This window comes from Solanum pennellii, chromosome 10 (genome assembly GCF_001406875.1).
Source record: "Solanum pennellii chromosome 10, SPENNV200".
Lineage (NCBI taxonomy): Eukaryota > Viridiplantae > Streptophyta > Magnoliopsida > Solanales > Solanaceae > Solanum > Solanum pennellii.
This window is the reverse complement of record NC_028646.1, coordinates 77,092,180-77,106,141: the sequence shown is the minus strand read 5'-3', so window position 1 is coordinate 77,106,141 and position 13,962 is coordinate 77,092,180. Positions and strand designations below refer to the sequence as shown.

Genomic DNA, 13,962 nt, shown 5'->3' with positions numbered 1-13,962 from the left:
ATAGGTAATCTTTAAATCTAATGTAAAAGTAGTTTTTCATTAGATTTTTTTTCTTCTATAAGTTTACTCTGAACCTGCATTATATGTTAAAAAAGATCTACTTTCAGTCATTTCACATGCTACATAACAGAAATATGATTATCTACGGTAAATTCTCTCTTTTATAATTAATATTTAATTTATATGATTATCTAAAGTAAATTTTCTCTTTTATAATTAACGTTTAATTTATTGTGTCTCGTTAACTCAAAAGAATACAGACACAAAAGTTACATGTATCCTTTTATCTCGCAGACATACCGTATATTCTTGACCCTCCTAATAAAATTTTTTTTTATATTGACAACTTAATACAATACCTCTTATCTTACTTACAAGTTAATAATCATTTTTTACTACTTACCCTACCAATTCTATCCCATATCGTATGCTTTTTGTTTTTAATAATATTGTAAGGTAGTAATATATGTTTTTTTTTTCGATAAATAAAAGGAGAGAAAAAAAATCGTTCTAATTTATTTATTTTATCTTTTTAAAATTATTTTTTCCTATTATGACCAAAGAAAATTTTTTCATCTAGCTCATCAGACTACTGTTCTGTCTCTTCTCTTTTGGGGTTTCTTTATTCTCTCAATTTTCACCTGATTGATATTTCAACGGGTAATTTATGCTATTTTTTCTATTTTATGAATTTGATTTTTGATTATGTTGTGTATCTTTATTTATGGGTCTGAAACTTATTTGGGTATTTGCCAATTATTTTTTACTGAAATTCAGTTGTGTTTTTCTGTAATTTTTTGGTTAATTGTGTTAAAGTTATCATCTTTCTTGTAATTACTACTGAATTATACAGTTTTGAGTATTACAAATGAGGACCTTTAGGTTTTATAACGGCAATTTGAATTTGCTGTCTATGTTTATCCTTGAAATGGGGATTAGAAGAATGATTACTGTCTCTTAGATGATGGTAGCAGAGGCGGAGCCAAGATTTGATTTTTATGCATTCGGGGTTTTTGTTCTTTTCTCCACCTCCACGAGAGAGGGGTAAGGTTTGCATACACTTACACTACCAAGATACAATCTTGTGGGATTACACTGGGTATGTTGTTGTTGTTGTTGTAGTTCTTTGAAGTTATTGGGTTCTAAATTAATAATGTTTATGTATTCTATGGATTTTTAAGACAAATACAGGATTTGAACCAAAACTACTTGGTTCGGTTGAACCTGTATAAGCCCGTAGCTGAGGATTTTTGCCGAGATGCTAAAAGTGATAACTTTTTGAATCTCACAAGCATTCTTAACACACCATTATGCTAGTTGTAAGATAAAGAATGCATATTTGTAAGGAAATATGATGTAAACAATTTATCCAATACGATGCTCTAAGAAGTGTTCTTTTAATGAGTATTTGTATTTTTCCATTTCCGCAGGTAGCACAACTCAAGGTAGTGATGGAAGATTAAATAAAAAGCAGTTTATAACATGCAGACCTATCTCTTTTTAGCTCCCACTTCCATTGATAAAGGTGGTAGCTCCAACCAGAACTTTTCGTTTGGACCATGGGCGTGGCCTAACAAGCGCATAGGTATTGTTCATCCTCGTACCCAAGTTTCAGCATCTGCTATTGGTGGTGGGCAGCAGAGCCACTATAGTGTGCTTGGTGTTCCACACAATGCTTCTTCTGTTGATATAAAAAAGGCCTATCGTCTTCTTGCTCTCAAGGTACCACCATACCCTTTTGACATAGATGTTCCATAGAAATATACAAGGAAAAGGAAAGAAGAAGGCATTTTAGGTGGTTACTGGATATTATAACACAATTGAACCTTTGACATTTGGATACCTGACTAGCAATATTTGTTGCTTTATTTAATTGCCTTTGTTGTTTGACAATACTAATTAGTTACCGAATGAAATAATGAAAATAATAATAATTTAATTGATGAATCATTCTAGTTCTTCTTTTTAGAAAAGATTGTAACTGAGAATTATTTAATGCAACCGTGAGTGAGAATTTGAGATGAATTGCGTCACCCTTTAATTGGGTAAAGCATTATCATTATGAGAAAATTCTGAAGCATAAATGTGGTACGACTCCGTCTCAATTTAAGTGTCTTAGTTTGACTAGGCACGGAGTTTAAGAAATAAAGAAAGACTTTTGAGTCTTGTGGTCTTAAATTAAAAATGTGTATAGTCCTTAAATTCTGGTGGTTTTAAATTTGCCATGTAGAATGTTGGAATTGAAAAAACTTACTAAATATAGAAAGAGACACTCTTTTTGGGACAAACCAAAAAGGACAGTAATTAAGACACATAATTGGGATGGTGGGAGTAATAAACCATGTGAAGGCTTAACATCTAATATGGAATGAGATAGAAAGTAGGATGTATTTCCGTTACTTCCTGACCTGTCATACAAGCACGAGGAGGAGAAGAACAATATATCACCTCAACCAATGCCTTCCTTTTTCTCCTACTTCTGAACAGAGTTTCCCATTGACAAACAGTCCTATGAGGTTATAGTGCTTGTTGCTTTGTCTTGCTTATCTGCCAAAATATCTTTTTAAGAATGCGGAGCTATGGAATTGTTTTATTCAGGGTGAAAAGGCACGAATAATTATATTTCATGTCCGTTGTTAATATGGTTGGCTCTACTGTCTTGACCTTCTGTTGGCTAACAAAAGGATTGACTTCTTGTATGGTTACATTTCAATGCTGTTCTCAAGTACAATGTTCTTCTCTAAAAGATTGGAACTTTTCCAGGCAAGTTAGCGTGCATGTTTCTTTCCGAATGATGTGAAGAAATCCCTGTTCCCTTTCCTGCATTTGTGATCTTCTTTTTTTGGGGAGTGTTGTCTTATACTATCAATTTCCCGTTCAAAAGTTACTGACCCTCATTCTCAAAATAATTGTTTGTACATCATAAATGCAGTATCATCCTGATGTTAGCAAGGAATCAGGAGCTGATGAGATTTTCAAGAAAATCCATCATGCATATGATGTGAGTCACTCCTTCTTGGCTTTCGGTATATTTATCTCTTATATATTGAACTTAGAATTCATATTTAAGCTATTGTGTATTTGACACTGTCATTTAAACCCTCTTGAGAGTGAGAAAGGTGGGTTGGCACCTTTGCCTGGGGACTGGGTGAGTAGGAGAGGGGAAAAATGGATGTTGTGTAGGTATCTTTTATACTAATATTCTTACATAGCATTCCCGTTTGTACATATTTCTGTAATGCTGTTCTTCCTTCCTTCCCTCCCTCTCTCTCTCTCTCTCTCTCTCTCTCTCTTATACACACACACACACACCAAGAGATAGATACATAATTTGAATTGTATGTAGTCATGTCTCTGCTTTAAAACTGACAATTTCCAGCCACTGGTTCTGTAACTTCTATTCTCTATGCTGATATGATCAACTTTTGAACGCTGCATGAGATTGATGTAGCAATTCATGTTAATATAGTATCTCACAATAGTGTCTAAAAGTTTTCCTGATACTAGGTATCACAAGCACCCTAAGAAATAGCTTAAAAGGAAGAAGTTTGTATCTATTATATTGCAGGCAAAGTAATAGCTTCAGTTACCCGTTTATCACACAATAGTGAGCTATTGCAGATACTGTTATCAAAGGCAAAAAGTATAAAAAAGGTCTAAGGTCCATTGGGGCTTTAAGCGGAAAACACTTTTGAAGTGTGTGCTTTAATAAAGAAAGTCGCAAATGGAGACAAATATGTCTGAGCAGTCCAAGATTAATAATTACTCCCTCCGTCCGGTATTGTTTGTCATGTTGTGCTTTTGGAAAGTCAATTTGACTAAGTTTCAATGTTAAATTAGATCACATTAATTATTTTAAACAAAAAATTAGATATTCTAAAACTATATGAAAAGTACTATAAATTGCAATTTTTTGCATATTAATATGATGAAAAATACATCTTAAAATGTTAGTCAATGTTTTTATAGTTTGACTCTAAAAATAGAAACCATGACAAATAATACCGGACGGAGGGAGTATAAATATATGGACAAAGAAATTATGAGAAAGCGAATTATCAAATGTTTGTCGCCTCTTCAGGATTAGCTCATTGGCAGAGGAAAAATATGTCATAGAGTCTTAAAAGTTAGAATGACTCTGAAGCACCCGCTAAGCAAGGTGAAATGCTCAACATGTTTTGTGCCTCCCTTCATGGGCCATGGCTTAAGCGGGCCTTTGACAACACCAAAATGATCACAGATCAACTATTTTTTTTGTATTTCTCTTTGTCATATTGTGTTTTCATTGCTTGGATATGGAAGAAAATATCTGGAAATTTCTAAACTGGAGCGCAAACTGATGCACCAAGTAATTGATGATTTGTTGTCTAGAGGCCACCTAGCGGATAAACTGTTGCTTAGTATTATTGCTACATAATTTATACATTTATATTTGACACTGCTAGCTGTCTCAAATGTTAATACTTTTGCTTTTATGACAAGTTTTTGTGTAATAAAGGCTGAGTCTGGCTTTGTCAGGTATTATCTAATGAATCATCAAGAAACCAGTATGATCAGGCGCTTCAACATCAGGATTATACTGACAGGCCTTCGGGGGGGTATTGGGAATACGACTATGAATATGACGATGGCATAAGGACCTATAGGTGGGCTGATCTCAGACGAAAAATGCAAAGAGAGAGATACTGGGAAAGGTATCATACAGGGGAAAACTTCTCGTCTTATTATGATGAAGTCGAGGAGTCTGAAGAAGAAACTCTAGATGAAGAAAGAGGTCCATTCGCGGAAGTGCTCAGATCTGCCCTCCTCTCTTTATTCCTTATGAACACCATAGGTATTCATCTATCTTTGACATTTAGTAGCCTCATGGCCTTGCTTGATCGGAAGTTGGACTCCGGATACAAGATTGGTTACCTAGTTGCATGGATTTTGGGAGGCAGAGGTGGTGTTCTACTTACATTATGCCTTTCATTTGCAAGTTGGCTTTGTGGCAAAACAAGCAGTAGCGTAGTCGCGTTGGTGGTTATAGCCGTGTGGGTCGGATCCAATGTTGCTAGATATGCTCCATTCCCACAAGGTGCCATTCTTACACTGTTATACATGTCAATCAAGTTACAAGTTGATCTTAGCTAAAGCATCTGCAACAGAGTGATTACTTACTGAAGATGCCACTTTTTCTGTCTGTAAATTTGCCTCACTATTAACTTTTAGTTCTATTTCATATAGTATAGTCTCTCAATGTAAATGCACAATCAAATTTTTATATGTTCTACAACTTGTTCATATTCAACTTTAAACAACAAGATTGAAATATAAGTTGCTAAGTCCTTAAATTGTATTTTCCATTTAATTAGTTCTCTAAAGCACCCGAGGTTGTGGCCTATAATGGACAATCAAGTGGAACGAGAATCATGTTATTTCAGGTTCAAGTCTCAACGGATTCACAAAAAAGATTGGTGATTTGTTCCCCATTTGCCTAAGCCTCGATGGACAGATTACCTGACACTTGTGTTAGGAGATGGCATGTATCGATTCAATTGTCAAGATGCAAAACAACATATGTAGTATAGTCAATAAATGAGATTGGAGAGGGTAAGGTATACGGAGATCTTATCGTTAAGGAGTGGGGTAGCCTCTCTCTACCTCATTATTTTACATTATTAGTCTTGAATCGTGATAAAGAAAGAAGATTGTGATACAATAACGATCAATATAAAATTTATTAATTCATGATGAATCTTCGTAATACAACGTTAATATTACATTAACACAAAATGGGAATAAATTCTTACTCTAGATGTGGGGTACTATCAAATGCTAAAAAAAACATTAGAGTAGCACAAAATCAACCTCCAAAACCAATGGAAAAAAGGAATCCTCATTGGATAATGTGCTGTTTTTATGGAATCTAATAGATTCTGAGGAGGATTTCCATCTCAAGATTCCCTTCCCATTGGAACTATCTTTTTCATCTCTTGTCACATCCCCATCTTCTGATTGGCCTAAAACATATGTTTTTGTTTTACTAATCTAAAACTTAACATAAATGTTCACCAAATTTCCAAATATATTACTTTCTTCACATTATTGAGTTGAGTGATTTATGTTAGATTTTGTTTTCTATCACCTAAAAAGAAAGCCCTTGTTTAAGTAGAAGTTATTTTTGTGTTTAGTGACGGAATTAAAATTTTAATTTTATCTATTCGAAATTTTAAAATAATTACTTCAAGTATAAATTGGATTTTAAACTTATTATTTCATATATATTTAATAATATATACACTATTTGAGAAATAATATTATAACGTAGTTGTGCTTCTATCTCCCACCCTAGGAAACCAGGGGTTCAATAGGCCTACTACAGAAATACAAGATAAAATTATATATAAAGAACGGGAACCACTCATAATAAAGGTCAACTTTTTGATCTTTATTAGCATAAAAGTTATAAAACTAAAAAGGGGTTAAAAGAAGAAATAAAAAAAAATCACTCTCTAATACTCACTATATTCTGTTAAAGGGACACTTCTTCATTATTGGTGACCCTTCTGATTGTGAATGGTGTATTTTTAAAGCAATGTCTCTTACAATAAGTGCACCAAAAAAAAATTAAAATTAAAGCTCAACCTTTAAACCATTTTTTAACGAAGATATATGAATTTAGTCGTTATAAATATATTTATAGTAACCAAAAAATATTTTAATAATTAACAATTGGATTAAGACTTTTAAGGACTAGATTTTCCTTTGCTAAATATTTTTTTTTTGTTGTTGTTGTAGTCACTATTTGTTTATTATTTGTTTCTCTAGAAGGGTAGATATTTAGGTTGCTTTTGTGATATACTTTTTTACGTTCCATAATTATTTTCCTTTTCGAATAAGGACTTTTCTTATTTTCCTTTTTTTATTTGTTTCTTTCTTGGTTAGAATTAAGATTATTATTATTATTTTCCAATTGTAATAGCTATTTATATTTGGTACCTTAGGTTTTATTGTCTTTTTGTGTGTGTGTGTGTGTGAAGTTGTGATTACAAACAATTTTGTAAGGTTGGAAAACAAAAATTCTCAAATCAATTTCAAGCTCGAAATTTTTTCAAGGTATTTTTGTCTTTTTTAATTTCATATTTTCTTGTTTTTTTGCTTGTTATTTGTTGGGGATGATTAAATTCATATATTAATTGTTTAGTTTGTCGTTGACACGGTTGATTAACATGCATGCTCACCTCTTGAAATTACTTAGCTATGGTAAATTTATACGATTCAATATGATAAAAATTTACATAGTTATATTAAATCTAACGTGAACAACCAATATTAATAAAAACAACAATAATAAGTGTAATTGTAAGATGTTCGTAGCTTATGATTGACCTTTGACAATCCTTCTCTTTAATTCAAATTTAAGATCGATAATGTGAACAAGCTCATAGAGCTGGAATTAACTATTTTGCACTAGATTACTAATAATAATTAAAATTTTATATGAACAAAGTATATAGCTAATATTTATGAAAAAAGTGAAATATATATGGGAATTGAATCGGATTCACATAATATTAGTGTTATTCTTGAGGACAAAAGGATATTTGGTTCCACGTTTGATAGGGATATTATTCTTTTTATTTTTCCCTCTTTATGAAACAATTTTTATTTTTTTGGGTGTTAATGGAATATGATGATGAAACTCTATATTCTTCTATGAATTTAATTTATGTAGTATAGTATTGATGCTGATGTTATCAGTTTATTATGTGAATAATAAGTATCAATACGTCATATATAACACACGAGCACATGTTCATGTAGAATATAATTAAGTTATTAGACGAGCGTGTGAAAGTTACTGAGTCGATTAAATTTATATCTTAAACAGTAATTTTGCTCCTCAAAGATAGAGTCGGGTGTTAATTACTATGAGGTTCTCAATTTTCTTAGCTAGTTTATTATTAGATTTATAGCTTGTTTTAGTTACAAGATTCACGGTTAAATATTTGTATATAATTAATGAATCTCCCCATGCCTACACACACCTCAAAAAAGCATACTATAACAAAAATAATTTTTAGCGGCAGTAAATATTGATATTAATAAAGAGTGCTAAAGTCTTACCGACATTAGTTAAGTATCATTAGATTCAATGTTATTAAAGATTTTAGAGACATAAATAAAAACTGATAATTATCACTAAAAATATATATATTTAGCGATGATTAATTGTCGCTTATTGATATTTTTGTTAATGTAGTGGTAGTCCTTGAGAGGAAATAAACTAACTTATATTGAATCGGATTATTATTTTCATCACGTTACTGAATAACATTTATAAGTTGTGTTTATCTTATAATTAAATAACATAATGAAGTGAATATTTTTGGCCACTATCCATTCATAGAATTAATAATGTGATGGGATAATAATGAATCTGATTCTATATTTATTCTTTTTCATGGATATAAATTGATACAAATTGGAGTTTAGAACTTAAAAGGAGTAATTGCATATATCTAGTGGATAATTCATTTGTCTTCTCTTCTTCTTTTTTGAGGTACATTAAGGTTGGTCTTGATTATTTTTTATTCAAATTAATTAGTTAATTTCTTGTTTTCATGATTTGATAGTTCATAAACATATTTATCTATACTTTCCAAAAATATATGTGATGCTTAATTCCTTTATTTATGCTTTTTTTTCTTGTCCAATGTAGGAATGATTATGATGTATATATTTATTATCATGTCATCTAGTTTTTTTTAAAAAAAAATTAATTAAATAATTTTTCATAAATAGCCAAAAAAAAAAAGAATTTACCAAGTTACTTACTAAAACACATTATAATTTACACTGTCAGAACATACGTATAGATAATTATAATAAGATTAATATAAGAAAAGGGATAAATAAAGAAAAAGCACAAAGAACTTTTTATTTTTTATTTTTAGCTTTACCCTATACATGTTGTATTTTAAATTATTACATAAAACATGTTCTTTCTATTGCCCCCTTATAACCATATATACTTCAAGTTTGAAATGGCTTCTCCTTTATTTTGGGGTCAAATTTAGTTTCCATTTGAAACCTAAAAATTGTGTACTCAATTGGTGTAGGGTTCATTTAGAAACTCAAATTTGAATTGTCCTACAATAATAGATAAGTTTATCTATTCACTAAAAACCTAATATAATAATACAAAAATGAAAAACAATAATTAGTTATATAACTCGTATAACAAAGTTTTGAGAAAAATAAACGACTAATATTCCTTTATTCTCTCCTTTTTAGGCATAATAAAATAAATCTTTAACATCAACATAAATTGATAGAAACTAAGAATAATAAAATCGTCATCTTATTTCGTAGTGTCATCTAACAAGGAAAAAAGAAGACCACTTAATAAAGTGAAATAGAAAAGGTAACATTAACCAACACTTTTTAGAGTGTGTCACTAAAAATCCTATTTCTTTTAGTTTGTTAACATAAAATAAATATTTTCTTTTATATTTGTTCTTATTTACTTGTCTATTTTAATAAATCAAAAAAGGACAATAATTTTTTTCTAATATATCCTTATTTAGTTCTAGAAAATTTCTAATACTATTAAGTTGTAATGTATGCTTTTTGAAACCAGAAAATACATTTATTATACTAGGGGAGTTGCATAATCTTTTAAGTTAAGAATAAAATTGTAACTAAACTATAATAATAATAATTGATGCCTAAATATGTGTGCCACTTTTAAAGTGGACGACTAAATAGAGACAGAGAGAGTATAAACGATTCAAAATACTATAAAGTATACATCATCAATCTATAAAATTAAATAAATAAAATTTACACAATCAAATACTTTAAAAGATAACTATAACTAACTTAATTTAATTAGTATTCACATAATAATAAAATAATATATTTATATAAAAACGAAACGGTATACATATTAGTTTTTTTTAGATCTCACAACAAATATATAGATGTTATTGTTATATTAAATAGTAATACATTATAACAAGTCAAAAATATAATTAAATATATATAATTTTTTTTATAACACGTTAAATTATACTGATATCGCCTTTCATATAAAGAAAGTCAATCATTGTAGTGGAGAAAAGGAAAAAGACTCGAAAATGCAAAAATGGAAGAGGAGTCATTACTCAATGTGCATGTTGTATTACTTTTTTTAATTAATAGTTGACGGTGGGCAGATAATCATGCTGACAAATTCAGTATTATAAACTATATATATTAGCCTAATTATATTATAATTCTGCATGTTCAATATTTTTTCTTGATCAATTTGCTGCAGCCTCTGATTATTCGACTTCTTGATTATTAATTTTTTTGGTAAGAAAAAAAAATTGGATAAGGATTAAGACGTGCTGATGACACAAATGTTTGAAAATTATAGTAGTAATAAGCTGTCCATTTTTTCCACATGGAAAATTAAATAAATATTTATATCTACTGAGATCTAGCTGAAAAAATCAAGTATAAATACTTCTTGATTGACCCTTTTTTTCTTGTTAAAAATCTGATCTTTGATTGATTTTGATTCTTTTTTTCTCCTTAATTTTGATATTTTTTGATAATTTTTAGGTACTCTTTTTGGAGAAAACATGAATGCTTTAGCAGCAACTAATAGAAATTTTAAGCTGGCAGCTAGGCTTCTTGGTTTAGACTCAAAGTTGGAACAAAGTCTGCTAATCCCTTTCAGAGAAATTAAGGTAATTTTATTTTCTCTGTCTGTAGTCATCAAGATGATAAAAAATTGATCTTTTTGGGTGCAAAAAGTTGTTCTTTTTAAATTTGTTTGGGTGCAAAAAGGGGGTTCTTTTTTGCTCTTTTTTTTTTTTTTAAAAATGATCTGTTGGGTGTAGAAGGGGGTTCTTTTTTTGTTTGGGGTGTGAAAAAGGGGTTCTTTTTTGTTTGGGGATGTAAAATAGGGGTTCTTAAAATTGAAGATACCCCCCCCCCTTCCCCATTGGTTTGGGTGCTGGGATCTTGAAACTGGGTCAAAGATCATGTTTTGCCTAATTATGTTTTGATGAAAAGGGGCTTCAACCTTTGATGCAAAGTTGTAGTTTGTGTGTCCAATTTGGGAAGTAAACAGAAGTTTGTTCTGGTTTCCTATGTTGCTCGGATTCTTCAAAAATGTCGCTGCAGCTATATTGGATTATTCTAAAATTCAGTTCTTTTGGAGGATCTGATGTGCACCTGTTGACTTTTTTTAAAGAGTCCGAGCAACATGATTTTGGTTTTCGTGTTTAGCATTACTGAGTTTGAGTTGAACTTTTGAGACTTGTAATGGATTTTTCAGAATCCGGCTTGTGTTTTTATAGGTGGTTAGATTATTGTGCTTAGCGGACAGATTTATTGGTGTGTGTGTGTGTGTCTTTTTTCAGTTTTATTAAAGAAAATAGACTGATTTGTGCAAAATTTATAGGTGGAGTGTACTATACCGAAGGATGATGGCACATTGGCATCTTTTGTTGGATTCAGGGTACAACACGACAATGCACGAGGGCCTATGAAAGGCGGAATCAGATACCATCCGGAGGTTGTTTTTCTTATCTATGATAGATTATTACTCATTATGCTGTTTGTAACACAAATAGTATATAGACTATGTTGCTTGGATCCTTAAAGATGCAGCCTCGCCTGTCAAGTCGTCCTAAAGTTACTCTTTTTAGGAGGATTTTACACTGGTGCAATGACATTTTTAGAGGTTCCTAGCAACATATATAGTTGACTGATGTAGCATATGATTTATGGTCATTTTTTGGTGTTTTATGTAGGTTGATCCAGATGAGGTGAATGCATTAGCACAGCTAATGACATGGAAGACAGCGGTCGCCAATATACCATATGGTGGGGCTAAAGGAGGCATAGGATGTAGTCCTAGTGACCTGAGTATCTCTGAGTTGGAACGACTTACTCGAGTATTTACTCAAAAAATACATGACCTAATTGGAATTCACACCGATGTTCCTGCACCAGATATGGGAACAAATCCTCAGGTATGTGGAAAATTAATTTCAGGGGCTTAGCATTTCAGTTGATGGAAAAAATGTCATTCATCTAACTGGACTGTTAATTGCTTTGTGCAGACAATGGCATGGATTCTAGACGAGTACTCAAAATTTCATGGTTATTCACCTGCTGTGGTAACTGGAAAACCTGTTGTAAGTATGCCCGAAAATATCCTAGATTAGATTATGCACAAAGTTTGAAGAGGAAATGACTTCATTATCTATTTCGGTGAATTATTTGTTAATTTGAGCTCAGGAGAGGAGTATAATATAATACTTTATGACAGGATCTCGGTGGATCTCTAGGCAGAGATGCAGCTACTGGAAGGGGTGCTCTCTTTGCTACAGAAGCCCTGCTTAATGAGCATGGGAAGAGTGTTGCTGGTCAGCGTTTTGTTATACAGGTTAGCACAGTCAAAATATTCAAATTTATTCTACGATGATTCAATATCCAAGCATGGATAAAGTCCATAACAAAAGCACACATTTTTGTTTTAAATAACGACTACATCTAGGCTGTCAGATAGATTGGTTGAGAATGTTTTGTTGTTAGTTATCTGTGGACGAGCAGGCGAATTTTGATAATTGTTTTCTTCATCTCAGGGATTTGGTAATGTTGGTTCCTGGGCTGCAAAACTCATCCATGAGCAAGGTGGGAAAGTTGTAGCAGTAAGTGACATAACTGGTGCCATAAAGAATGAGAAGGGAATCGACATAGAAAGCCTATTCAAACACGTGAAGGAAACTCGTGGAGTTAAAGGTTTCCATGATGCACATCCAATTGATGCAAATTCAATACTGGTAGAAGACTGTGATGTTCTTATCCCAGCTGCCCTCGGTGGAGTAATCAACAAGTAGGTTTCATGATTTTGCATAGAACTACTAGTTATCGAAAAGCCTTTCTGTTTCATATTTGTGATATCTTTGAATTATTCTTTGTAGGGATAATGCAAATGAAATCAAAGCCAAATATATTATTGAGGCTGCTAACCATCCAACTGATCCAGAAGCTGATGAGGTCAGTGCAATAATTCTTTCCTTTCCTTATTAGTTGCTTGGCGTTTTTCCTTTTCATAACTACCTCGATTTGTTTGACTTTGAGGGTCCTTTGGAAACAGCCTCTAGGTCTGCGTCCTAAGCAAAAGCTAAAAAACGACGTATAAGCTACTGTAATAGTCATTTTAGACACACAAGACACCTGCAGCATCTTAACTAATTCTCTAATCCTCTGCAGATTTTGTCAAAGAAAGGAGTTACCATCCTACCGGATATTTATGCTAACTCGGGTGGTGTCACCGTCAGTTATTTTGAGTGGGTCCAGGTACAATACACAGTCTTCTCTGTTATGCTTTAAAAGAACATGTTAAACTTCCAAGAGCTCATATTAGTCAGTTAGCTAATCAACTTTTTCGATCAATTCTGTAATGCTAGAACATCCAAGGCTTTATGTGGGATGAGAAAAAAGTGAATGATGAGTTGAAGACATACATGACAAGAGGTTTTAAAGATGTCAAGGAAATGTGCAAGACTCACAACTGTGACCTCCGAATGGGCGCCTTCACCTTAGGTGTTAACCGTGTAGCTAGAGCAACCGTTCTTCGAGGATGGGAGGCGTAAGAATGAGGCCTGTGATGGCTTTTTTCTTTCTCAAAAATAAAACTATGAAAAGCATGGAGTTCTCCACATTATTTTTCTGCATTCAACATATTTTGGCAGAACTTTATCCATTTTGATGTTTACTGGCTTGGACCCCAGTTTTCCGTTTCTTTTTTTCTTTCTAAATCTTGTGAACTGTAAGTTCTGCCCATGGACAAAGTGTCTTCTAAATAGTACGCCTAATACAATACATTGAAAGAGGCACTTTGCCATATTTATCAGTTAAACTAGTTTATTGTGTACTTGTCTTTAACTCTCTGAATATTATTGTGTCTGCATT

At 31.9% G+C, this 13,962-nt stretch overlaps 2 protein-coding genes across 7 annotated transcripts; both read left to right on the top strand.

Moving 5' to 3' along the window:
* Positions 1–511: 511 nt before the first annotated feature.
* LOC107031990 (dnaJ homolog subfamily C member 18) lies at positions 512–5,313 on the top strand. Its single transcript, XM_015233531.2, has 4 exons — positions 512–660; positions 1,431–1,722; positions 2,933–3,001; positions 4,519–5,313. The coding sequence occupies exons 2-4, from the start codon at positions 1,483–1,485 to the stop codon at positions 5,131–5,133; spliced, it is 924 nt and encodes a 307-aa protein (XP_015089017.1). The 5' UTR covers positions 512–660; positions 1,431–1,482; the 3' UTR covers positions 5,134–5,313.
* Positions 5,314–8,480: 3,167 nt separating this feature from the next.
* LOC107002763 (glutamate dehydrogenase) lies at positions 8,481–13,924 on the top strand. 6 transcript variants are annotated; one of them, XM_015200924.2, is made up of 10 exons: positions 8,481–8,555; positions 10,594–10,721; positions 11,441–11,554; positions 11,793–12,014; positions 12,105–12,179; positions 12,314–12,430; positions 12,630–12,880; positions 12,969–13,044; positions 13,261–13,347; positions 13,458–13,924. In XM_015200924.2, exons 2-10 carry the CDS (start codon positions 10,614–10,616, stop codon positions 13,641–13,643), a joined length of 1,236 nt encoding a protein of 411 aa, XP_015056410.1. In that variant the 5' UTR covers positions 8,481–8,555; positions 10,594–10,613; the 3' UTR covers positions 13,644–13,924. The 6 variants fall into 6 exon arrangements, with proteins under 6 accessions (XP_015056410.1, XP_015056411.1, XP_015056409.1 ...); XM_015200925.2 differs by having other exon boundaries at positions 8,485–8,545; XM_015200923.2 differs by lacking the exon at positions 8,481–8,555 and adding an exon at positions 10,205–10,341.
* The last annotated feature ends 38 nt before the right edge of the window (positions 13,925–13,962 follow it).